The 27,859-nt window shown below is 40.7% G+C and overlaps 1 protein-coding gene across 1 annotated transcript in view; it reads left to right on the forward strand.

The window, feature by feature from the left end:
* Window positions 1-2,378: 2,378 nt before the first annotated feature.
* LOC126109660 (uncharacterized) overlaps window positions 2,379-27,859 on the forward strand; it is a 49,091-nt gene continuing 23,610 nt past the window's right edge. The window contains 4 exon segments of the mRNA XM_049914706.1: window positions 2,379-2,677; window positions 2,680-2,708; window positions 2,710-2,731; window positions 20,931-21,138. Coding sequence (XP_049770663.1) covers window positions 2,536-2,677; window positions 2,680-2,708; window positions 2,710-2,731; window positions 20,931-21,138 — 401 coding nt within the window. The 5' untranslated portion in view covers window positions 2,379-2,535.

Raw genomic sequence — 27,859 nt, forward strand, 5'->3', positions numbered from 1 at the left:
TTTCCACAGGATAGAGTAGCATGGAGAGCTACATCAAAGCAGTCTCTGGACTGAAAACAACAACTAAAACGAGACGAGGTGTCGTGACTGTTAAACTGTGGTACGAAGCTCAGTATCTTCGCGTCTGGCAAAGCGAGGGATACAACCCGTCGGCTTTGACAAATGACGTCATACATTACTCATAGATAATAATGTTTTCACTTTCAGCCATAGATAGTAAAACAGTTCTGTGTTCCGGATAAGCGCTATCATTGTACATTAAAATAATTGAATGTGATTTTAAAAGAGATCACTAGACAGGGAGGAACCTCGGTGGGATTATGGTTTTGGGGGGCTGTAGTTTCAGGTCAAGAGTGTGACAATGTAGTGTTTAAAGTAGCAACGAATGGAAGGAACGATTTTCCATTGTAATTTCAGATGGTTTTTCTTCATGTAGGGATTTAGGGGACACGGGTTATCAGCATCTCGTAGTTAAGCACAGTATTGAGTTGAGATCATTATCCACAGGAGCTTGGACAAATAGCGTAGAGGATTATTGGTCAGCTATGAAATCTCTTGTAGGGGAGGGGAAACGCCGGATTTCCACACTTCAAAGTCACTTAGACGAATAGTCATGGAGGCGCAGTATTCCCCAAACATATTGCCCATTTAAATGTTTTGTTAAACACGTTGGGCAAATTTACCTTCCGAAATATGTTAGCTAATTTCATATTAGGATGGGGGTGGGGGTGTGTGTCTGTTTGTGTGTTCGTAATGTTTTGTTTGTTGTGTATGTGGCTATGTGATTTTTGTTGATGTCTTTCAAGGCGAGCTTCGGTTCTTTTAAGAACTTCCCGTGTGGTAAGTTCAGTTTTCTATTTTTTTCTTTTACTGCATTTGACTATTTTGACGCATGCCATTGTTGTATTACACTATTACGTATGTTTTCGTGTACTCCAGTGCGTGATAGTAATTTCGCAGCTGTCGTTCTTGTTTCGTTTTCCAGTACTACTATCAGTACGATTTTTTTCGAATCTGTACTAGCAATATTAAAGGCGAAACGCCCGACATAACTAAAATTTGTATCCCGTCCTTCAGTTGACCTTTACACTGGCACTACCTATTCGAAAAGAACGACATATGTAACATTGATTAAATATACCTACATATGTCAACAGGATACAAATGTTGTGTATAACTACATAGAACAACTGAAGAATGGGATATTATTGTCACTGATGTGATCAAAACTATAACTTTCAGTCGATAATATTAGCATTGAATGCGAAAAAGCTGTACCCCATAGTGAAGTACGGGGTACAAATGGTATATGTGTAGTCTTACTGCTTCTTCTCGTAGTTAACTGAGGTACAGGTTGCAAATGTAACATACGCCATTTCCACGTTTTCGTTAGCAGTGTACATGTATAAAGGTCAACGGAAGTATGGGATAATATATTATCTGCCATCGGTAGTACTACTATTACATAAGAATATTAGTGGTAGCAGAGGAGAAAGAAACGACACATGTAAAATTTGTACCCCGTGCTTCAGTTGACCTATATTGTTCAGGTGAACTACAAGATATCAATGCTAAATTGCTAACAAAAACGAAGAAATCGACATACGCTAAACTTGTATCCCGTACTGCAGTTAACCAATACAGTTGGAATGAGGTTCGGGAACAACCAATATATATGTGACGTGAGGTATTCTATGCTACCAACATTTCCACCCATTTTTCCCCTTCATTTTCCACAGAACTAATACGATGCAAACCGCGATTTCCTTAACGTGAAAATACTACTTGACTATATATACGTATATATCAACTATATTTTTCGTATCTCGTATTCCTTTGTTGCTGAACAGTCTTGTCAGCTCTTTCATCTGTGTAATAAATGCCCTGTGGCCAATTCTGACGTTATTGGTCAAAGCCGACGAGTTGTATCCCCTGCTTCACTAAACCCGAAGTTTCTATATCTCCATGGGCAACACGGACCAAAACTAGAAAAAAGGCCATTTAGTGTAGCCTGTAAAATGTGTATCTTATGAGCTGCGAACACTTGTTCATCTTCGATACTGTACTGTGAAATACATTTCTTCTACTAAATCTAACCCCCTGGTAAAGACTTTGCAAAAATCCTCTTTATCACACCATGCTTTTTGCTTCAAATTCTAAATTCGTATTGCAATATGATGGGACTGAAATGGATACACATTGATTTGCGTCACATATTTGCATCGTGCAGAACAAAAATTGAAATTTGTCATTTCGATAATTAAGCGACAAACCTATCGATAGTGTTGATCAGCTGTTTGAAGATACAATGGTTGCTAGGTAACACAAACAGCATGGCGGGGTAATCAATCAACGAAGTATAAATAGAATGGAGACAACAGTAAAGTAGGCGGAGTACATGTAGATAGTGTCAGTAGATAGTGCAACGTATGTTGACACGTCTGATCGAGATAAAAACATGACTGTGATACGTATCGCAAAGATTAACGGTTATCAAACTTCTGTTGAGGTGCACAAATATCGTGCTTGATTTTGATGGCAATAAAGATGGTTCTTGGCAGCCAGTCTCCAGAGTCCGGCCATAGATATATAGCAAAAATATGTGGTTTCTTCGCGCCTGCTTTCTTCCCTCCTCTTCATATTGGCGTCCTGTATTATTTCTGGAACCAGTACGCCCGAAAGTTGACAGACATTTCTGTTCCTGCTCTTTGCTGGGATACAGTATTTAAAGGTAAAGTATTCAGTGTATGACATTCAGGTCATTAATACGCGTTTTTATGCAAGAGTTAGTTTCTCTCTAACGGTATTTTAGTTGTTAACCGATATTGCTGGATTATTTAATATACATCAAGATTGTATTTCCCATGACGTCAAGTGTTCTGTTGATACAATTCGAAATGGATCTTTCGTCGTTCGTGTAAGGGGTTAAAAGACGCAGGAGGACATTTGGTTCAAAGGCTTGGATTTAATATTACCGCAGAAACTGTAGTTTTATTTTTTTTATTTTATTTTTTGCAACAGTGGATTTATTATTAGTTTACTATGTCACGTTAGCTGGAGTACTGAACATGATAGTGATAGTTTATTGTTAATAACAGTGCATGTGTTACGTTATTATGATATGCTTGTCTTTTGTAGTAAATGGCTGCCTTGATTCATTTTACATCCCTGAAGGTTCTCCTTTTTGATCTACTGATCTCAGTGAATGGATGGGTGACTGGATCTTACATGACATTCAATACTGCATGAAACAATATCAGCTGTCATTGAGTGATCATATATTCATGAGCTTTAACAAACAGAGCTTGCCGAATACCACAAGTTTGAGGAGCCTATCCACGGAAATGTTCATATGACAATCTTTAATAAGATTTGTTCACTCTGTGTTATTACAGACATCATTTTTATACAATAGAAATACAGTGAATAGTTACCAAAACTGTGAAGCTCTTGTGTAAATATTTAGTGGTGTATTTGGAGCAATATCGGGGCGCACATTAACAACTTAACTTACAACTATTATATAAAGCCATAAATCAAAAGAAATCAGTTACATTGCTACATCACTCAGCTATTCGTCAGTATGTGCTGCAGAAGATCACAGTCTCGTAAGAATGTTTTAGGCCATCTCTGCATGTTACTGGGTGGTGGTAAAGGCAGTCTGTTCCGGTTTCTGTCTCTCTGTAGGTTATCAATGTAATCACAACTCAGTGCGGTATCTCATATGAAATAAGGGCGGTAGCAGTGGAATTGTTTTTTAATATTAACTAGTACACCGTAATAAGGCCACTGTGTCCCATGCTTTTTAACATGGTTATACACAGAGAAAAGCTTCCAGCTCACAAACTCTGAAAATGTCATAACGATTGCTTCAAGGAATAAGATTAGATTTGTAATGGGAATTTTTACAGAGTCTCCAACAAAGAGTTATCACTCACTAAGTTTGCATATCATATGTATCACTTGCCTTATCATTTAATTTATGAAAACTTTCATTTGAGCTATTTACAATGATCTGGTCATGGGGTCTCATTTACTTCATACTAAAGCAAAATCAGTGTGACATCTTGGGAAAGAAAGGTTAATTGGGGAGTTGAGAGGAGGGGGGGGGGGCAGGGGATTAGACACAAGACGTAAGTATCTTTGTCAAAGTGAATGATAGAATTGTTTGTTACAGGTTGAGTTTATACGTGACATAATTACAAATTGTGTTCAGTATCAAAAACAAAGGGGGGGGGGGGGGAGGGGGGAAGGAGCTTTGACAGCAATGTACTGTAGATGGGATAAGTGAGAAACTTGTTATTTTATCCAACTACCCCTTCTGAGGCCTTAAAAATAAAATTTTTTATGGGAGTTAACAATTTCTTCAACAAATGGGAAAAGCCTACTGATAAATATAACGATATTTCCATTACTGTATTAATGCATTCACACATTCTATTTTCCATAAATATTACAAAGGAGAACTTTCAGGGAAGTGAAGAAAGTCAAGCTATACATTAACACGTAGAAGCAGGCAACTCCTCTACAATAGAGCCAATACTTGATTTGTAAGAAAAAAAAAGAGGTTCTGGTACTGTAACCTTGTGAGTGGCGGAGAGGTGGGGGGGGGGGGTGCATTTTTGCGAAATTTAGACATCTTAAAACATTGTTCTAACACTTTTTTTTTTCACCAGTGGTAGAGGTACAGAGTACTGGCACGTATCATCATAATTTGAGCACAGAGTAGGCTAATAACAGTTTCCTCTTACACTCCACAACTACTGCATTTCAGACAAAATATTTATGTTACCACACAGAATGCTCTCTGCTGCCTCTATATTGATAAATGTATTTGATTTGAATGCTAAAGAATTTGCATATTAATGAGTCCAAATATTCTGATAAAATCATACAATAAATTTTTCTTTGAATGTATGGAGATTTTCAATAATCTGCATTATGTCTACCGGCACCCTGACATAGGCCTCTGAATCAGAATGTAAAACACTATTCTGAAACCTAGACAGAGAAGTGTAGCCGGTTCGACCGAAGCATCCGATCCCACCCGTCGGCTTTGACTCGTGACATAAGGCTGTTGTGGTGAGTGATGTCACGACGGCGCGGAATTTAGTTTGTGAGAGTGGCGTGTTTGTAGGTGTCGTTTTGATGCGATTGGTGGCGCTCTCTGGTGGTGTGTTAGGTGATGTTTTTGGTTTAGTTTGCGAGTATGGCGTCGTGTGTGGATTTTGGTAAATTGCTTTTTTTTATGTCTTTGGTAGGTATGGATATGACTGACAGGGTCAACAGTTTTCGGTTGTCGGCTATGATGGGGGACAGTGTGTTGTCTCTAATAAAATTTCTTCAATTATTCGGATTTTTGGATGAAGTCGTGACGTGTTCAGTATGTTGTGAAGAAATGAGGCTTACTTAAAGTTCCGGCATCTCGGACCATGGCCGGCTGTATGTGGAGATGTTGTAAGGATAACGGTTCAAGGGAAGTGTTTGATCCCAATGTGTGGCTGTGGTTGAATGTTGGTATTGGTATCGGGAGATGTTTTTGAGCTAAATAGGTCAAGGGAAGTGTTCGATCCCAATTTATGGGATCAGGAGCTGCTGTTGAGCTATATAGGTCAAGGGAAGTGTCTGATTCCAGATGATATTGTGTTTAGTGGTGTTTGGGGAGTTTTGTGATGTCGGTTTTTTTTCGTCATTTTGCCTGGTGTTGTATGGGGGTGGGTGTCTAAATTTGTTTATATTTAGTTTGTCCCCACCCAAAAACCCCCTATTTCCCGTGCTTATCCCGTTAGTGTCATTAGGCTTTTTGTGGAACGTGTGTATGTTTGTTTTTCGATGTATTTTCGTCCTCATAATGTGCACGTAACTACTTTATATGCGCCATATTGGAATCGTGGTTTATGGTTGTTTCCGCAATATTTGTGACGTCATGGGTCAAAGCAGACGGGCAGGATCGGATGCTTCCGTATTGCCGTGTGGCCAACATGGAAATTATATTTACTTCTGCTATTGTGGTCTTGAATTCTGCAGTTAATTGTGAACACTGTATTTATTAACCACAAATATTAATAGGTAATAAATGTATTGGCATGTGAGTTTACCAATTGCAAGGTCCTCAAGGCAACTTTTTTTTTGCATGAAAAGTTACTGAAGAAGAAACTTATCTAACTGAAAGTACTTAATTTCATTAGTCCTCAACTTTACTGCCTACCACTTCAGTCGCTGTGGAAGTTCATTTGAACCACACAAAACGTCAAACAAACACATATTTTTACCTTGTAATTGCTGTATTACAATAAGCCGCATATACTCTGAGTTTATATGTTTTTGTTTGCGACACTGCTTCCGGTCAGGTCCACAACATATTTGCAACCATATTCATTGTTTACTTCTACATCCACACTAGCAACAAACATTTTTGTACGTATATTTTCGTCATCTACTATGCTTGAAGCTGGCAGTAAACATTTCATGTGTATATTTAGAGAAGAGTATGAACTAATTATATGTGATGCTGCATTAATGGTAATTGTCTATATAAATAGACACCGACAAAGGTGTAATGGACAAAAACATATGATAGCAGATGTGTCAGGAATGGTATGCTGCATGAGCTGAATGTGGCAGACGATACTATTTTTTGTAATGAGGATTTTAAAATTCTAACATTTGTTCAAAGAAAACCACAAATTTCTGAAAAACTGTTCCTGGAAGCAGAGTATTAGTACTAGGCTACAATTTTTGGTAACAAGAAGTTATTTTCAACAATTTGCATAGCTATTGTTTACTTCAAGGCCAGCCATATCTCAGACAGTCCCTCCAGTTTGTGAGGTAAAGTGGTCAAAGTATTGTGCAAAGGCAGTCCAATTAAGCAAATAGCAAGCACTCCATCTTCAGGCTACGAACGGCCTACTGGGACCATCCGACCTCCGTGTCATCCTCAGAGGAGGATGCGGATGGAAGGGGTGTGGGGTCAGCACACCGCTCTCCCGGTCGTTATGATGGTATTCTTGACCGAAGCCGCTACTATTCGGTCCTCCTTGGCCTCAATTGGCATCACGAGGCTGAGTGCACCCCGAAAAATGGCAACAGTCCATGGTGGCTGGATGGTCACCCATCCAAGTGCCGGCCACGCCCGACAGCGCTTAACTTCGGTGACCTCACGGGAACCAGTGTATCCACTGCGGCAAGGCCATTGCCAATTACGTAAATAACACTGAAGTAAATATTGAGTACTTATAATACATTAATGTGTAAAATCAAATCATCTTCATTATCAACACTCAGCAGCTCTTCTCCAATAATGTCTCAACAAATGTGAATGGGGAATGTGACGTTACTGTTGATCTGCCTGCCATGCGCACAATGACAGTTCCTCTGTTCTCTTGTATAAATTCAGTTCCGCCTCAGATAGTGCCCAATACATTTCATCTTTCTTGTGTTGGCAGAGATGTCAATTTCTCTTCTATGCCCCTGCTTCTGGTGTTTAGCACAGCAGAGATTTGCTGTACGAAGTCTTGTTTTTGACTTTGAATTTTTACTGTTCATGCTACACACATTCCACAGGCAGGCCTCTGTCCACCAGTTTGTGATAAGGTCAAGTATGTATCTTCCTGACATAACAGGTATTTGATCTTATCCCACTGTATGAGACAACACTATTATTGTACTCTGCTACAAGAAATGATTAACTAATTTGGAACATAAAGAAACACTAGCTCCTTATAGATGCATTTAGCGGTACTGGACAAGAAACAACATTTTCTTCGATTTGGACAAACAGAGTGTAAGCACACCAGCCTGAATGTAGTAGTCTCTCCTGCATTTCCTCTTTGTAGCACATCAGTTTGTAGTCATGAAGCTAAAAGTATTAATGAGTACGGAGTGGTGTTTGCTCAAAAATGTACACACCACCACAATTTTGGTTGCATTTTATGCACATTTTTTATCCTCAAGGTACTATTGTTTACGATGACAAGTTTTCAGATTTGTGTGATTAATACTGTGTAAATCAGCTCTGTACCCACAGACAACCAAGAGTCCAGTGGAAGAAGTCATTGAATAACTTATAAAATCATTGAAGCACAGTCTTTTATAAACACTGTAAAAGAGTCAGTAGTAGTTTAACAAAACACTAAAACAGAGTGATTAAGGGCAGCACAGAACACTGCTCTTATTTACATTATACATCACAGTTCATATACTATCTTGTAGTAATCCACCAGATAAAAGAACACAGAAGTAGTTCACTTAATTCTGTCCTCAATGGAAGTCACTGCTCTGAACATTCACTTGTAATCACAACGATAGTTCAAGTTTCCTGCCAACACAATACAATTCACTCAAAAAAGTCATCAATTTGAGTGACAGAAATCAGTTGAAAGTTTTCAGATGTTGACCGTACTGAGTTTTTGCAGATGCTGATACACACATTGTCATGAACACATTGCACATAGCTATTGTATAAGCAAACACTGTGAGCAGACTTGACATTGGTGCGACACCTATGTTAGCTCATCAGGTGTGGGCACAGACTGATGATTTTGAGTGACAAAAAAGACTGAAATCTGAATTAATTGTTGTTTTGCAAATTGCACAATCATTTGAGAAATGGCTAGGTTAGATTTTGCTATTCAGGATGAACATTAAGTATTGATAAAAAATTGGTTTGTAAAAAATGTGGTGGTTTAGGAATTAAGAAAAGTTTATGGAATCATTTTTTGGGTATACATTACTAACACCTGACTTATGAGTACAAACACCATGATGAAAATTATAGTAAATTACAAAAATATCTTAATGAGATAATCAGTTAATGAAGTGTGCATAAAATTCAAGCCTACAAAAGCATAGTGGCAAAGGTTGGAATTTAGGAAGCACAGAGGCAAAATCTGCAATGCGCAATGTAGCTGTTTCTAAGATTGAATATTAATTATCTCATACATTAATTAGGTTCACAGAATTTGTAATACATTACTTGAAAGTTGAACTGCCAATCTTTATAACTAGTGGTGTCACTATACCTGGAAATATATATTAGCTCACAAGGTTTTTCTTATTATGAATGAGGTGGAATTTTCAGTTAGGTATAAATTATTTCCTAGTAATACTAAGTGGAGCATTAGGAACAGCTCATCAAAAATATTATCTTGAGTAATGAATCTAGGATGGATACAGTTTAATTGATGTTTAGGAATATTTGAACATCTCCCACACATGTACTATTTAGAAAGTATGCTTGGTTTGAGATATAAGGAAAGTGAAAAAAGGGAAAAAAAGTTAATAACAGGAGTTGAATTTGTAACAGATGGAATAGTTCCAACTTGCCAAGTCACATAATGGTTCTTATGTATGCAACATTTTGAAAACGTCGATAGGCCAACAGTAATTGTAAAAATTGTTGCAATCATTGTTACAAAGCAGTAATGGAATGAGACAAATATCGACTATGGGGAATGTGAGCATACTTCCTCATTCATCCACACTTACCAACTGTGGCACCCAGCATTAACACACTTTGTTGCTTCTCTATGCCCACACAGATATCTACTTATTGGACCCAGAGAAGTAAGTCATCTCTTTCAGGATCCTATTTGTTCCTACAGAACAAAAATAATTCCAAATTGCTGTCTTCCATTTATAAAATGCACATTTTCAGTCCCTATTGTTTTACAGAACTATCTTCAGGGGCAGTGCACATATAGTAAATAAAATATTTATACAGCAGCAGCAGCCCCTCCCCGCCCCCCCCCCCCCCAAAAAAAAAAAAAATCAGTTTCTGACTGGTTTGATGTGGCCCGCCATGAATTCCTCTCCTGTGCTAACCTCTTCATCTCAGAGTAGCACTTGCAACATACGTCCTCAATTATTTTGCTGGACGTAAAGAAAAAGAATCATATTGAAAGGTCCATTTGACACAATTGTACCATTACCTGTGACTAAACAGATGTCACAATGGTATAGATTCGTTTCAACAGGCACAATGAAAAGACTGCTAAAAATTTAAGCTTCTGGACAAAAAAAGTCTTGCTTTGGAAATAGAAAAGACACACACATTCACACAAGCTCAACTCACACAAAAGGCAGGAGGCATTTGCCATCTATGTGTGAGTTGTGTTTGTCAGAATGTGTGTGTTTTTTGTATTTCCCAAAGAGGACGTTTTTGTGTGGAAGTTTAAAGGTGTAGCGGTGTTTCACTGCACCTGTATGCAACTCAGTGCCTTCTCTATGTGGTGAGGAGCACTCTATCCTTTTTGTAGTATCATTGCTATTCTACCCTTGTCTTTTTCCTTTTTTTACCCTTGACTTTCCATTGTGTTGTTGTTGTTGTCTTCTTCAGTCCCGAGACTGGTTTGATGCAGCTCTCCGTGCTACTATATCGTGTGCAAGCTTCTTCATCTCTCAGTACCTACTGCAACCAACATCCTTGTGAATCTTCTTAGTGTATTCATCTCTTGGTCTCCCTCTATGATTTTTACCCTCCACGCTGCCCTCCAGTACTAAATTGGTGATCCCTTAAGGCCTTAAAACATGTCCTACCAACCGATCCCTTCTTCTAGTCAAGTTGTGCCACAAACTTCTTTTCTCCCCAATCCTATTCAATACCTCCTCATTAGTTATGTGATCTACCCATCTAATCTTCAGCATTCTCCTGTAGCACCACATTTCGAAAGCTTCTATTTTCTTCTTGTCTAAACTATTTATCGTCCACATTTCACTTCCATACATGGCTACGCACCATACAAATACTTTCAGAAACGACTTCCTGATACTTAAATCTATACTCGCTGTTAACAAATTTCTCTTCTTCAGAAACGCTTTCCTTGCCATTGCCAGTCTACATTTTATATCCTCTCTACTTTGACCATCATCAGTTATTCTGCTCCCCAAATAGCAAAACTCCTTTACTACTGTAAGTGTCTCATTTCCTAATCTAATTCCCTCAGCATCACCCGACTTAATTCGACTACGTTCCATTATCCTCGTTTTGCTTTTGTTGATGTTCATCTTATACCCTCCTTTCAAGACACTGTCCATTCCGTTCAACTGCTCTTTCAAATCCTTTGCTGTCTCTGACAGAATTACGATGTCATCGGCAAACCTCAAAGTTTTTATTTCTTCTCCATGGATTTTAAAACTACTCCGAATTTTTCTTTTGTTTCCTTCACTGCTTGCTCAATATACAGATTGAATAACATCGGGGAGAGGCTATAACCCTGTCTCACTCCCTTCCCAACCACTGCTTCGGTTTCATGTCCCTCGACTCTTATAACTGCCATCTGGTTTCTGTACAAATTGTAAATAGCCTTTGCTCCCTGTATTTTACCCCTACCACCTTCAGAATTTGAAAAAGAGTATTCCACTCACATTGTCAAAAGCTTTCTCTAAGTCTACAAATGCTAGAAACGTATGTTTGCCTTTCCTTGACCTAGCTTCTAAGATAAGTCGTAGGGTTAGTATTGCCTCACATGTTCCAATATTTGTACTTATCTTCCCCGAGGTCGGCGTCTACTAGGTTTTCCATTCATCTGTAAAGAATTCACGTAAGTATTTTGCAGCTGTGGCTTATTAAACTGATTGTTTGGTAATTTTCACATCTGTCAACATCTGCTTTCTTTGGGATTGGAATTATTATATTCTTCTTGAAGTCTGAGGGTATTTCACCTGTCTCATACATCTTGCTCACCAGATGGTAGAGTTTTGTCAGGGCTGTCTCTCCCAAGGCTGTCAGTAGTTCTACTGGAATGTTGTCTACTCCCGGGGCCTTGTTTCGACTCAGGTCTTACAGTGTTCTGTCAAACTCTTCACACAGTATCATATCTCCCATTTCATCTTCATCTACATCCTCTTCCATTTCCATAATATTGTCCTCAAGGACATCGCCCTTGTATGGACCCTCTATATACTCCTTCCACCTTTCTGCTTTCCCTTCTTTGCCTAGAACTGGGTTTCCATCTGAACTCTTGATATTCATACAAGTGGTTCTCTTTTCTCCAAAGGTCTCTCTAATTTTTCTGTAGGCAGTATCTATCTTACCCCTAGTGAGATACGCCTCTACATCCTTACATTTGTCCTCTAGCCATCTCTGCTTAGCCATTTTGCACTTCCTGTTGATCTCATTTTTGAGACGTTTGTATTCCTTTTTGCCTGCTTCATTTACTCCTTTTTTATATTTTCTCCTTTCATCAATTAAATTCAATATTTTTTATGTTACCCAAGGATTTCTACTAACCCTCGTCTTTTTACCTACTTGATCCTCTGCTGCCTTCACTATTTCATCTCTCAAAGCTACCCATTCTTCTTCTACTGTATTTCTTTCCACCATTCCTGTCAATTGTTCCCTTATGCTCTCCCTGAAACTCTGTACAACCTCTACATCTACATCTACATTTATACTCCGCAAGCCACCCAACGGTGTGTGGCGGAGGGCACTTTACGTGCCACTGTCATTACCTCCCTTTGCTGTTCCAGTCGCGTATGGTTCGCGGGAAGAACGACTGTCTGAAAGCCTCTGTGCGCGCTCTAATCTCTCTATTTTTACATTCGTGATCTCCTCGGGAGGTATAAGTAGGGGGAAGCAATATATTCGATACCTCATCCAGAAACGCACCCTCTCGAAACCTGGCGAGCAAGCTACACCGCGAAGCAGAGCGCCTCTCTTGCAGAGTCCGCCACTTGAGTTTGTTAAACATCTCCGTATCACTATCACGGTTACCAAATAACCCTGTGACGAAACGCGCCGCTCTTCTTTGAATCTTCTCTATCTCCTCCGTCAACCCGATCTGGTACGGATCCCACACTGATGAGCAATACTCAAGTATAGGTCGAACGAGTGTTTTGTAAGCCACCTCCTTTGTTGATGGACTACATTTTCTAAGGACTCTCCCAATGAATCTCAACCTGGTACCCGCCTTACCAACAATTAATTTTATATGATCATTCCACTTCAAATCGTTCCGCACGCATACTCCCAGATATTTTACAGAAGTAACTGCTACCAGTGTTTGTTCCGCTATCATATAATCATACAATAAAGGATCCTTCTTTCTATGTATTCGCAATACATTACATTTGTCTATGTTAAGGGTCAGTTGCCACTCCCTGCACCAAGTGCCTATCCGCTGCAGATCTTCCTGCATTTCGCTACAATTTTCTAATGCTGCAACTTCTCTGTATACTACAGCATCATCCGCGAAAAGCCGCATGGAACTTCCGACACTATCTACTAGGTCATTTATATATATTGTGAAAAGCAATGGTCCCATAACACTCCCCTGTGGCACACCAGAGGTTACTTTAACGTCTGTAGACGTCTCTCCGTTGATAACAACATGCTGCGTTCTGTTTGCTAAAAACTCTTCAATCCAGCCACACAGCTGGTCTGATATTCCGTAGGCTCTTACTTTGTTTATCAGGCGACAGTGCGGAACTGTATCGAACGCCTTCCGGAAGTCAAGAAAAATAGCATCTACCTGGGAGCCTGTATCTAATATTTTCTGGGTCTCATGAACAAATAAAGCGAGTTGGGTCTCACACGATCGCTGTTTCCGGAGTCCATGTTGATTCCTACATAGTAGATTCTGAGTTTCCAAAAACGACACGATATTCGAGCAAAAAACATGTTCTAAAATTCTACAACAGATCGACGTCAGAGATATAGGTCTATAGTTTTGCGCATCTGCTCGACGACCCTTCTTGAAGACTGGGACTACCTGTGCTCTTTTCCAATCATTTGGAACCTTCCGTTCCTCTAGAGACTTGCGGTACATGGCTGTTAGAAGGGGGGCAAGTTCTTTCGCGTACTCTGTGTAGAATCGAATTGGTATCCCGTCAGGTCCAGTGGACTTTCCTCTGTTGAGTGATTCCAGTTGCTTTTCTATTCCTTGGACACTTATTTCGATGTCAGCCATTTTTTCGTTTGTGCGAGGATTTAGAGAAGGAACTGCAGTGCGGTCTTCCTCTGTGAAACAGCTTTGGAAAAAGGTGTTTAGTATTTCAGCTTTACGCTTGTCATCCTCTGTTTCAATGCCATCATCATCCCGGAGTGTCTGGATATGCTGTTTCGAGCCACTTACTGATTTAATGTAAGACCAGAACTTCCTAGGATTTTCTGTCAAGTCGGTACATAGAATTTTACTTTCGAATTCATTGAACGCTTCACGCATAGCCCTCCTTACGCTAACTTTGACATCGTTTAGCTTCTGTTTGTCTGAGAGGTTTTGGCTGCGTTTAAACTTGCAGTGAAGCTCTCTTTGCTTTCGCAGTAGTTTCCTAACTTTGTTGTTGTACCACGGTGGGTTTTTCCCGTCCCTCACAGTTTTACTCGGCACGTACCTGTCTAAAACTCATTTTACGATTGCCTTGAACTTTTTCCATAAACATTCAACATTGTCAGTGTCAGAACAGAAATTTTCGTTTTGATCTGTTAGGTAGTCTGAAATCTGCCTTCTATTACTCTTGCTAAACAGATAAACCTTCCGCCCTTTTTTTATATTCCTATTAACTTCCAAATTCAGGGATGCTGCAACGGCCTTATGATCACTGATTCCCTTTTCTGCACTTACAGAGTCGAAAAGTTCGGGTCTGTTTGTTACCAGTAGGTCCAAGATGTTATCTCCACGAGTCGGTTCTCTGTTTAATTGCTCGAGATAATTTTCGGATAGTGCACTCAGTATAATGTCACTCGATGCTCTGTCCCTACCACCCGTCCTAAACATCTGTTTAGTCAGTTTATCCAGGTCCCATCTCCTTAAATTCCCATCTTTTAGCAGTTTCTTCAGTTTTAATCTACAGTTCATAACCAGTAGATTGTGGTCAGAGTCCACATCTGCCCCTGGAAATGTCTTAAAATTTAAAACCTGGTTCCTAAATCTCTGTCTTACCATTGTATAATCTATCTGAAACCTGTCAGTATCTCCAGGCTTCTTCCATGTGTACAGCCTTCTTTCATGATTCTTGAACCAAGTGTTAGCTATGATTAAGTTGTGCTCTGTGCAAAATTCTATCAGGCGGCTTCCTCTTTCATTTCCTAGCCCCAATCCATATTCACCTACCAAGTTTCCTTCTCTCCCCTTTCCTACTACCGAATTCCAGTCACCCATAACTATTAAATTTTCGTCTCCCTTCACTATCTGAATGATTTCTTTGATTTCATCATACATTTCTTCAATTTCTTTTCATTATTAAATAGAAATACAGTTCACCTACATAAAACTAGCTGATATCCGTGGTTCCACTCGCTTATCAGTAGTTTTGTTATGATGAGTAAGAAAGCTATTACGCATGCAATAATATCAGCTGCTCTCAAGTGTCTGCCTGTTTGGGTAAGCATAGCTCATGACTCCCTCATCCCAACTGCCCTAACCCACAGCATGCTGGCACACTAAGCATAGCTGCATTGTGCATCGTGCTATTGAAGTTGCAAGACGAAAACAGGACAACAAACTCTGGCCTCTGCCACCAACATATTAGTGTTTTTTTGTATAACTAGCTCGCAACTTTCAGAGTTTTGAAATGCAACACTATTAGTTTTACTACTTAACAATAATTTTTGCATAATTTATAATGTTACATTTTCTTTTCTCTGTTTATTCACCTTAAGACACGTTTCTCCAACATAAAATAATGTTAGTAGGCCAAAATTAAAATCTATACATTAATTTCATGTTTGATTTTATATGACTAATATTTGGCTTCAACACTTACCCACAAGAATTTAACGTGGTGCTAAATTTGTAGAATTTGTATATTTGTATTACATAAACAATATATTTTTTCATCTGAAATTATCTTGCCTTTTTATAAAAACAACTTCCAAGATATTCAGACCCATATGGTAATACCAAAAACATGAAGAGACAAACAATAAATAGAAAAAAGATTTATGTATCGGGTGCTTTGCTAAACATTTGTATGATATACTACATTACTCTCCAGCTGTGGCAGTTACTTTTCAGCTGTAGTCTTGTCATTACAGACATGCACATTTGGTGTGAAGGATAGTGTAGTGGGACGTATAGCAGCCCCACTTCACCCCAGTACACTCACCATGGGCCAGGAAAGAGTTGACTCTGTGTGTGTGTGTGTGTGTGTGTGTGTGTGTGTGTGTGTGTGTGTTTGTTTGTTTGTTTCTCCTACAGGCTAAGAAAGGAATTTCATTATGAAAGCTAGCAAAGCAAAGCTCTGTACCTTTCGTTTCTGTATGAGGTGTGTTCAAAAAGAAACCAAACTTTTGAAATAGCATGCCAACCAGCCGAGAAAGCACACAGTAGCTACTGGGTGCACCTAGCGGCAGATTTAGATGACGAACTGCTGTTTGCCTCATGTTGCTGGGACAATTAGCAAGTGAACCACAGTCGCTGAAGTAAGCACGTGTACAGCCTGCTCGTCAGGCTAGTGCAGTGAAGCAGCTTGAAGAACAATGTTTGTATGTGGAATTCTGCTATAAACTAGACAAAACATTCACAGAGTCATTTCCAATGCTTAGCCAAGCATACGGGGAGGACTGTATGAGTCTCACACAGTGCTACGAGTGGCAGAATATCGGTCTGTGAAGATTCCAAGTCTGGACGTCCTTCTCTTACACATCGACAGATTATGGCTGTATGGGTAGTGTTCGTGCTGTGATTCGCAGAAATCATAGTTTAGCTGTTCAGGAAGTTGTTGAGGATGTGGGCATCAGCGTAGGATCGTGCCGTCAAGTTCTGAGTGAAAAACTTGGGATACTTCATGTCAGTGCAAAATTCGTACCGTGTTTGTTGACTGAAGATGAGAAACAGATCCGTGCTGAAATGTGCAAAGAACTGCTTACCGCTGTTAGTGGCAATGAAAACTCTTGAGAACATAATAACAGACGATGAGATGCGGGTGTACGGCTACGATGCTGAAACGGAGCTGCAGTCATCGCAGTGGATGGACAAAGGGTCACATCGTCCAAAAAAAGCACAGGAGTCGGTCAGAGATCAACTTGCACAGATGACAGAATGGTAGATATCGAAATAGACGACAGAGGGATAGAGAAACAATTAAAAGCGCTCAAAAGAGGAAAGGCTGCTGGACCTGATGGGATACCAGTTCGATTTTACACAGAGTACACGAAGGAACTTGCCCCCCTTCTTGCAGCGGTGTACCGTAGGTCTCTAGAAGAGCGTAGCGTTCTAAAGGATTGGGAAAGGGCAAAGGTCATCCCCGTTTTCAAGAAGGGACGTCTAACAGATGTGCAGAACTATAGACCTATATCTCTAACGTCTATCAGTTGTAGAATTTTGGAACACGTATTATGTTCGAGTATAATGACTTTTATGGAGACTAGAGATCTACTCTGTAGGAATCGGCATGGGTTTCGAAAAAGACGATTGTGTGAAACCCAGCTCACGCTATTCGTCCACGAGACTCAGAGGGCCATAGACACGGGTTCACAGGTAGATGCCATGTTTCTTGACTTCCGCAAGGCGTTCGATGCAGTTCCCCACAGTCATTTAATGAACAAAGTAAGAGCATATGGACTATCAGACCAATTGTGTGATTGGATTGAAGAGTTGCTAGATACCAGAACGCAGCATGTCATTCTCAATGGAGAGAAGTCTTCCGAAGTAAGAGTGATTTCAGGTGTGCCGCAGGGGAGTGTCGTAGGACCGTTGCTATTCACAATATACATAAATGACCTTGTGGATAACATTGGAAGTTCACCGAGGCTTTTTGCGGATGATGCTGTAGTATATCGAGAGGTTGTAACAATGGAAAATTGTACTGAAATGCAGGAGGATCTGCAACGAATTGACGCGTGGTGCAGGGAATGGCAATTGAATCTCAATGCAATGTAGACAAGTGTAATGTGCTGTGAATACATAGAAAGAAAGATCCTTTATCATTTAGCTACAATATAGCAGGTCAGAAACTGGAAGCAATTAATTCCATAAATCATCTGGGAGTAGGCATTAGGAGTGATTTAAAATGGAATGACCATATAAAATTAATCGTCGGTAAAGCAGATGCCAGACTGAGATTCATTGGAAGAATCCTAAGGAAATGCAGTCCGGAAATAAAGGAAGTAGGTTACAGGTCACTTGTTCGCCCACTGCTTGAATACTGTTCAGCATTGTGGGATCCGTACCAGATAGGTTTGATAGAAGAGATAGAGAAGATCCAACGGAGAGCAGCGCACTTCGTTAAAGGATCATTTAGTAATAGCGAAAGCGTTACGGAGATGACAGATAAACTCCAGTGGAAGACTCGGCAGGAGAGACACTCAGTAGCTCGGTATGGGCTTTTGTTGAAGTTTCAAGACCATATCTTCACTGAGGAGTCGAGCAGTATATTGCTCCCTCCTACGGATATCTCACGAAGAGACCATAAGGATAAAATTGGAGAGATTAGAGCCCACACGGAGGCATACCGACAATCTTTCTTTCCACAAACAATATGAGACTGGAATAGAAGGGAGAGCCGATAGAGGTACTCAAAATACCCTCCGCCACGCACCGTCGGATGGCTTGCAGAGTATGGATGTAGATGTAGATGAAAGTGAAGTTGCTTGTGTTTTTTGACTAAAAAGGTATTATCCATCATGGATTTGTGCCACATGGTCAGATGGTGAACAAAAAAGTCTACCAAGGAACCCTAGTGCACGTGAGAGATGCTGTGCACAGGAAGAGGCCTAAATTGTGGGAAAAACAGAGTTGGATGTTGTATCACGACAGTGCGCCAGCTTTCGCGTCACTCCTTGTCTGCAGCTATCTAGCAAAACACCACATTCCCGTTGTGCCCGTCTGTCGTATTCTCCGAACCTAGCCCCAGCAGACCTACTCCTGTTTCCCAGACTGAAAAACACAGTTGAAAGGACGTCATTTCGAAACCGCAGAGGAGATACAGGACAATGCGACGAGAAACCTGTGCGCCATCCCACAAAATGTGTTCCAGGAGGCATTCCAAAACTGGAAGAAATGATGGGAGTGGGGTGGTCCCAGTAGAGGGGACTATTTTGAAGGGGACAGTGCTTAAAATGTTCTACAGTAAGCAATAAAGCTGATACAGCAAAATTTTGGTTTATTTTTGAACACACCTCCTATCTGTCAATGACGCAGTACTTCTGCCTTTCGGTGAGTTGTCTCCTTTACTCCTAAATAATTTATTATTCTCAACCATAACTTTAATACACTGTCACACTGACCCATATTATACAGTTAAAACAGAGAAAACCCAAAATGTTGTATATGGTTATGTAAATATCTATGTTCAAAGACAACAAAAAACATTGCACATAACTATCACTGTCATGGAAGCCAATACTTTCAACAATGCACATCACAGAGGCCAGGAAATTTGTTGCAATTCCTTGGAATTAATTACTTATAACTACGTTTCAGTTCCTATAATGAGATATCAAGTAATTATTGTTGTTGTTGTGGTCTTCAGTCATGAGACTGGTTTGATGCAGCTCTCCGTGCTACTCTATCCTGTGCAAGCTTCTTCATCTCCCAGTACCTACTGCAGCCTACATCCTTCTGAATCTGCTTAGTGTATTCATCTCTTGGCCTCCCTCTACGATTTTTACCCTCCACGCTGCCCTCCAATACTAAATTGGTGATCCCTTGATGCCTCAGAACATGTCCTACCAACCAATCCCTTCTTCTAGTCAAGTTGTGCCACAAATTCCTCTTCTCCCCAATTCTGTTCAATACCTCCTCATTAGTTATGTGATCTACCCATCTAATCTTCAGCATTCTTCTGTAGCACCACATTTCAAAAACTTCTATTCTCTTCTTGTCTAAACTATTTATCGTCCACGTTTCACTTCCATACAGGGCTACACTCCGTACAAATACTTTCAGAAACGAGTTCCTGACACTTAAATCTATACTCGATGTTAACAAATTTCTCTTCTTCAGAAACGCTTTCCTTGCCATTGCCAGTGTACATTTTATATCCTCTCTACTTCGACCATCATCAGTTATTTTGCTCCCCAAATAGCAAAACTCCTTTACTACTTTAAGTGTGTCATTTCCTAATCTAATTCCCTCAGGATCACCCGACTTAATTCGACTACATTCCATTATACTCATTTTGCTTTTGTTGATGTTCATCTTATATCCTCCTTTCAAGACACTGTCCATTCCGTTCAACTGCTCTTCCAAATCCTTTGCTGTCTCTGACAGAATTACAATGTCATTCCATTTTTATTCCTTGTCCATGGATTTTAATACCTACTCCGAACTTTTCTTTTGTTTCCTTTACTGCTTGCTCAATGAGGCTACAACCCTGTCTCACTCCCTTCCCTTCACTGCATCAAATCAAATCATGTCCATCGACTCTTGTAACTGCCATCTGGTTTCTGTACAAATTGTAAATAGCCTTTTGCTCCCTGTATTTTACCCCTGCCACCTTCAGAATGTGAAAGAGAGTATTCCAATCAACATCGTCAAAAGCTTTCTCTAAGTCTACAAATGCTAGAAACGTAATTATTAGGACACCAAAAAAAATTTTAGTACAAGCTTATGTGACAGAAGAACGATGCAAAAATTTAAATTGTATCTGTCCTTCAACACGACACCTACAAGAAGCATTTGTGTGGCAAACAGTTTAAAAATTGACCTTATCATACTTACTGACAGCCATTTTACTGATTTACAATGTGCTTAGTATCTGAGAATGTTCCACAACACCACTCACCAAAGGAATGAAAGCTTATTAAAACAATGACCTTAAAATTTACATTCAGTTCCCCAAAAGGGTGTGCGCACATCCCCCCCCCCCCCCCCTCTCTCTCTCTCTCTCTCTCTCTCTCTCTCTCTCACACACACACACACACACACACACACACACACACACACACATCAATAAATAAATACTACTACTACTACTACTAATAATAATAATAATAAAAAAAAAGGCCTAGACAGGTACAATGTTGTGTCAAGCACAGTTGCACATTGCAGGTACGTACGAGTCGGGCATTGCCTCGTACAAGCACATGTACTTCAATGCGACGTCCAACACGCTCAAGATGTGGGTGGTGACGGTGGTGTTCGTCCTGGGACTGTACGAGTGCGTGCGCTACCTTGCACTGCTGGCCCTGCAGCACCGGCTGCGCGCCTCCATGCTGGTGCTCTTCCTGTCCTCCATCTTCGCGCACTACTACGCGTGGTGAGTACCGGAAGCTGGCACGGCCGACTTTGGACGAGGTCTGTTGTAGCTCTGTCGGATGCCCTTCTCTTTTCGGCAGTGTAAGATCGACTGGCAGTGGTCGACCTGTAAGAGGGATAATCGTAAAGTTTGAGTTGCGCCTTGAAAAATTAAAAGTTAATAAATCAATTTTTCGTTTGTTTCCACTTTGCAAGATCCCCTCACTTCTGAACTGATACTATTATTGTTCAGCTTAGCCGCGAGTCCGTAGAGGGTGGTATATGTGATGTACAGTATAACTGGTCAGCATTTCCACCCGGAATTTGCGAGTGTAAGTCGGACCTTCCTCGATCCGCCTCGGTGGGTCGTGTCGTCTGATTTCCTCCTACCTGTTTGCGGTGCAGCTCTCGTAAATGTCGTCCCGTGCAGATTCTTCATTGGTGCATTGGATGTCTCTGTCGGTGGAAGCCAATTATCTGAAATTGCTGTCGGTCAACTTCGTGGTATCTATTTACTCGAAATTAACATTCAGAATGCCGTAATATCACTTTTATTCCTATTAGATCAATAATGAAACACTCGTGTCACAAACTACTCGTAACCGAGAGCACGACTACCATCGAACGAGACAGGAAGAGCTCTTAACGCCGACTGCCAACTTTGGCGCGCAGTCCGTATCTCTTACGAGTTTTGTCACAGTTCGTGGATTTCCGATCAAGTTCGTACTTACTAAGATATGCATTTGCTAATGAATGGGTGTGAATTTTAATGAGGCAAAATTATGATAAATAGTTTTAAACATCCAGAGGCTCCTCCTAGTATTCGTGTTGTCATAAATGACTTTAATTATTAAATATAAATAAACAAAATTGGTTACTTTAGCGCCAAGATGGCGGTACTTCCTGTCACGTATATTTCCCAGGCATATGGTCACTTCGTCACCTAGCCAGCCAGCGTGGGAAATGCTCTCCGACTCGTGGCCGGCTACGGACTGCAGCACTTCCTAACTATCGTGAATTCATCAATAAGAGACAATAATTTATTAAAACTGGTAAAAATGTCTTCCTCACCTAAGAAGCACCTTACAACCTGTGTGTCCTAATACACACTGAAACCCCTACACCACAGCTCAAGGTTATTGTACATTACTGAAGCCTTTTCATAAATTCAGTGTAGCTGCATTGACATATTATCAGAAAACTGAATGCTTCCATAGAAAAACTCAGAAGGTTTTGTGTTATTGCAATAAGTTTAGATTTCTGCCACGAGAGTGCAGTAGTGAGCAGTTTGGCAAGATGGTGACGGGCGATGAGAAAGTGTATGTTACGCTCAAAACACATTCACGTCGGCCTGCTGAAATAGTGTGACGACACTGCAGAATGAAGTTCAACATTAAGCCACCAACTGCCAACTCTATTTCACAATGGTATGTGCAGTTCAAAGCTTCAGGACACCTCTCCGAGGGGAAACCAACGGGTCGGCCTGCAGTGAATGAAAAATCGGTTGACTGTGTGTGGACGACTCTAACACACAGCCCACAGACGCCGAAGGAGAGAGCGAGCAGAGAGCTGAATGTACCACAATCGATCGTTTCGAAGATCTAAGAAAACAGCTAAAGCTGAAGCATTACTGCTTCCAATTGCTGCAAGTTCTGACTCCCTATGATGCTTTGAATTTTCCACACAGTTGCAACGGCTTATAGAAGATGACAGATTTTGTGAGAAACTCATCTTCGGCAACTAAACAACATTTTTTTTGTGAATGGCACAGTGAACAGGCAGGTTGTGTGAATCTTGGGCACCTAGAATCTTCCAGCAAATTCGAGATTCACCAGAGGTTAATGTGTTCCGTGCAGTCTCATTGTTCAGAGTTTACGGTCCCTTATACTTCTGTGAAAAGACCCTTTTAGGATATATTTATCTGGACATTCTGGAAAATTGGCTCGTGCCACAAATGGAGACCGTCAGTGTGAACTTCGTGTACCAAAAGGATGGTGCTCCACCCCCACTTCTATCATGAAGTTTGTGGATTGTTAAACAGAGAATTGAGAAACCGATGGATCAATCACGGTGGAGCTGACGATCAGCAACCTGTCGTGGCCTCCACATTCTCCCGATAGATCTAACCCTGAGTGATGTTTTTTTTTTTTCTGTGGGTTTTTGTGAAAGTTGCAGTGTTACACCTCCTCTACCCACAAACCTACCAGAACTGTGAACTAGCATCAGCAGGACTTTTGAACGTATTGATAGGGACACGCTGCACTGAACGTGGAAGAGCTAGGTTATTGTCTTGATATAATGCAGAAACAGTTGGAGAACATGTGGAGCACTTGTAATATGTCAAAAAAGAAAAACCTTTTTTGGTTTTGCTATGTATGTGCGAAGCCCTCTGACAATATGTCAAATAATATAGCTGCAGCAAAGCTGTGACATTGCTTCAGTTAATTATAATAACCTCGGATTGTAGCACCCCACTAGAGCGGCAGAGACAGAATGGCGCACTCTACTGATAAAGCGGAGTATTGCGTGGGTATTTGTTTTCTACATTTGAAGGAAATAGTGCTGCAGCAATCTGTGCAGAGTTGGTGGAAGTGTACAACAAGAATGCACCACCATATGACACAGTGGCTGTGTTGTACCGATGCTTGCTAGTCTTCACGAGTCTGAACGGTGAAGAACAAAGTCTCTCTGTGAAGGAGTTAGAATCGCAAGAGAAGTGAGTCCCCAGTGGTTCGAGAGTGTCTTTTCACAACTGAGGCGATATCAGAAAAAGTGAAAATCAGTTGTGAACCAGATTTTGACTTTCTGCATAACTGTTCACACCTAATCAGATGCCCCAAAACAACACTGTCGAGAAAACCAAAGATCTGACTCCCCCCACGGACAAGGCAATGTCGAATGGGTTTTTACGATTACTGTTGTGCCGCTAACAGATTGTGCTCGTAAAGGACGAACCGTCACAGCAGTATCCTACCGAAACCCCGTGCCGTCACAGGTGGCTGTAAAGTTGGAACACCACAGGAAGGTGTCAAAGTGTGTGTTCTTCCTCCCCAACAACACCCCAACTCATTCTGCGTAAGACCCGTTCCTACGTCGCCTCTTTGGGCTATCGAGTTTTACCTCGACCCACATATTCTCCTGACACAGCACCCGGTGAATTCTTCTCTCTTTGCACAGAGACTCCACTGCATTGCTGCCATTTCCAGAATGAAGATGTAATTTTTGAGGCTGAACATTTACAGAATGGCCAGGGTCTCCACCCAGTCTTCCGTCACTAGGAAAGAAACGTGTTGCATTGCAGTATAAAGAGGACTAACTCGTGGTCTCAGCTGATTTTCTTTTTCAGGTAATTAAAACTTCATGGCTAGCTATCATGGTATAGAAACAGCCAAAGCTACTTAATGGAATTTATTTTCATGTTACCTGAACCCATTTTCAAATCATCTAGACAGATAAAGCAGTATTTTCCAAAACAGCATAAACCCTATCAAGATTGTACACTTACATACAACAAAGTAAGTTGACACACACACACACACACACACACACACACACACACACACACACCAGTTACTTAGAGTGGCCCCAGAGATTATAATTCAGAGGACTAAGGCCAGGGGAACGTGGTGGCCATGAAACTGGTCATCCAGTACCTATAATCTGTAATGGAGACTGACATGTTCTGGGGTTCCACTGTGCTTAAATCACATGCTGCTTCTTGTTTGCAGGGGTTTGTCTTCTTGTAGGTCTTGGAGGGTGAACTAAATAAAACCCTTACAGAAAGAAACTGTAAATTGTAATGGAATAATGTGTGGCAATAACAGGCAGTGACCTACAATTCCAGCCCACACATTAATTTTAAATGATTACTGATGTCTAGTCTGTACTGTAGTAAGGGGACTTCAATTCGGTCACACGTGTCGGTTGTGGAAATTTGTTATAACATCTATTCCGAATGTTAATGTTGTCTATAAACAAAACTGAAGATACAAACAATGGACTGGCAGTTTGTGCAACAGACCATCAGCAAAAGTTCTCCCAGGGTGGGTGGTTGGCAGGCACCTGCACAAGTTGAATTGATATAGATATATGACTTGCCGGTGAAGTATCCTCCATGCTGAACTTGAACACGTACTGCATGCCAGGGCCATTTGTCTGTAGAACATGCTCTTCTCGGTCGGGCATACGAGCGACACGTGGTCTCCCTCAGTCAGTATAGGCTGTGGTACTACAAATCCTGTCTCAGCAGTGTGACAATACACAGCACCAAAGGTCAGGTGACTCGGCTGTCTTCAGTCTGGAAATGTTGTCTGATACACCCAGGCAGCCTCGTGTCCATTACTATTCACACAGCCATACACAAAAATTATGTCTGCCTGTTCATGAAATGAATGTCCTTAAACATTTGAACTGAGCTCTTTCAGTTAACTCATTGCCCGTGATAAATATACACAGTGGACATGTTGAAGATGGACAAATGACGAATGTAAACAAGTTTACCTTGCAACATGAGGCCATCTACGATACGATGAGTGAAAAAGGTGCATAGGTATTTTGAAGCTGCTGGGTTGTATCTGGGAAGCTGTTGAATGTTAACTAATGGGTGCATAGATAATTAACGTTGTGGATTGTATCTGGAAAACTTTTGAATGTCAATTTTCATCAATAACTCGAAAATAGGGATTTTCAGACATATATTTATACGAACTTTTTTCTTGTTTTTCTCTAAGGAAACTGACCCCAAAGTTAATTGAAATATTTTTGAAACACGCTGTATAAACTTAAATTTATTATCTGGTTGGTTGTATTGAACATGCTGACTTCAATGGTGAATTACTTTCACTGGAAGCTCTGTTAATTACAAAATGTGGCTAATTGAAGTTAATATAATAAATAGTGGCCCAATATGCAAATTCACATGTGTAAACATACACTATTCAAAAGGCAGTCATTCCGATTTCTAGTAACATACTTTCAATTGTTTTTGTTCATCTGTGTACATCATTTGACACTTCCATGCTGGCATTCCAATCTCTTGGCAAACCAATGACCAGACGTTTTCAGTGGTTGAGATATCTGGAGCACCTGCTGGCCAGGACAATTGTCTAACAACCTCTGTATTTAGACATGTGGGACAGCATGGGTAACATGCAGTCTTGTGATATCTTCTGGAAAGTTAATGTCATTGAAGCCTTGAAGTTGTGAGGCAGCCACTGGCCTTAACACATCAGAAATGTCATACCTCCTGTCCAAACCAGCACATACCAGCTGTGAGAGCCAAAAGAGATCATGCTGCGTACCCAAAAGTACCTCGTACCATCTCCCAAAGTGCTGAGCCCATAAATAACAGGTTTGCGTCTTTGGGTGTTGGTTGCCTGGGGTCAGTGAATTCCTGTATGGGGTTGAATATGGTCCTCCTGAATCCTTTGATTCCATATTTGCAAGACAGACATGGGATTCCAACTGACTCGAGCAGTATCGCCTAACAATAAACCTCAGTCTCGACAGGCCACAATCATGCCAGTGTCGAATCTCGACTCTTGCTGGTAGATGTTTATCTTTCTGATGTCTGGCATAACACAATCTACTCCAAAACACTCAACCACTCAAATGCTATTACTCAACGACAAATCCAGTGTGTAATAGTTCTTTGTACGCAAAATGGAGATGACGTTACTCCTCTGTACATTGTATGGATGTGGTGAAATACTGTATTTCTTCCAACTGGGGTGCAGGGAAACTGTAGCACAGCTATAGACAATAATTTTATTCATTATTCATTTGTAGATGGGCATTCTGCTAGTAAAAGGGTAAATGGCCTTTCAGACCATGACACACACATTTTAACACTAAAAGCTTTTTGTACTCAAACAAATGTTATGTATATATCTAAAAACAAAGATGATGAGACTTACCAAACAAAAGCGCTGGCAGGTCGATAGACACACAAACATACATACAAAATTCAAGATTTCGCAACAAACGGTTGCTTCGTCAGGAAAGAGGGAAGGAGAGGGGATGTGGGGATGTGAGTTTTAAGGGAGAGGGTAAGGAGTCATTCCAATCCCGGGAGCGGAAAGACTTACCTTAGGGGGAAAAAAGGACAGTTATACACTCGCGCGCACACACACACACATATCCATCCGCACATACACAGACACAAGCAGACATTTGTAAAGGCAAAGAGATTCTCTCTCTCTCTCTCTCTCTCTCTCTCTCTCTCTCTCACACACACACACACACACACACACACACACACACACACACACACACACACACACACACACACACGCGCGACTGCAGTCTCTGGCAACTGTCTGAATATATTAATTTCTTGAGCCGATGAATTGCCAGTCAGTGCAACTTACCATTGGACCATGGTACCATTACGTCACTTGCTCCTCAAAAATCCCTCATACTCTACGCATGCATAGTACTTATCACACACGTTCGAAAAAAAATACTGACCTACTGCTGTGAGCAATGGAGCACTGATGGTACCGAAAGGGGTGTCGTAGCATCAGAGCACACCCAGTTGATAACAGACAGCTGCATCCTTTCTCTGAGATAATCATAGTGTGGCTGACCACCGGTTTCTAGTTATTGCAAGGAGAGTACTACAAGAAATGTTTTCATCCATTTTATTTGCATATCAGCAGGCATTCGAAGAGAAATGTCATAATTTTAAAGTGATTTCTGGTTTGCATTTCTAGAGAAATTGTATAATTTTAGTGTAATTTATG

Source organism: Schistocerca cancellata, chromosome 12 (genome assembly GCF_023864275.1).
Source record: "Schistocerca cancellata isolate TAMUIC-IGC-003103 chromosome 12, iqSchCanc2.1, whole genome shotgun sequence".
Taxonomy (NCBI): domain Eukaryota; kingdom Metazoa; phylum Arthropoda; class Insecta; order Orthoptera; family Acrididae; genus Schistocerca; species Schistocerca cancellata.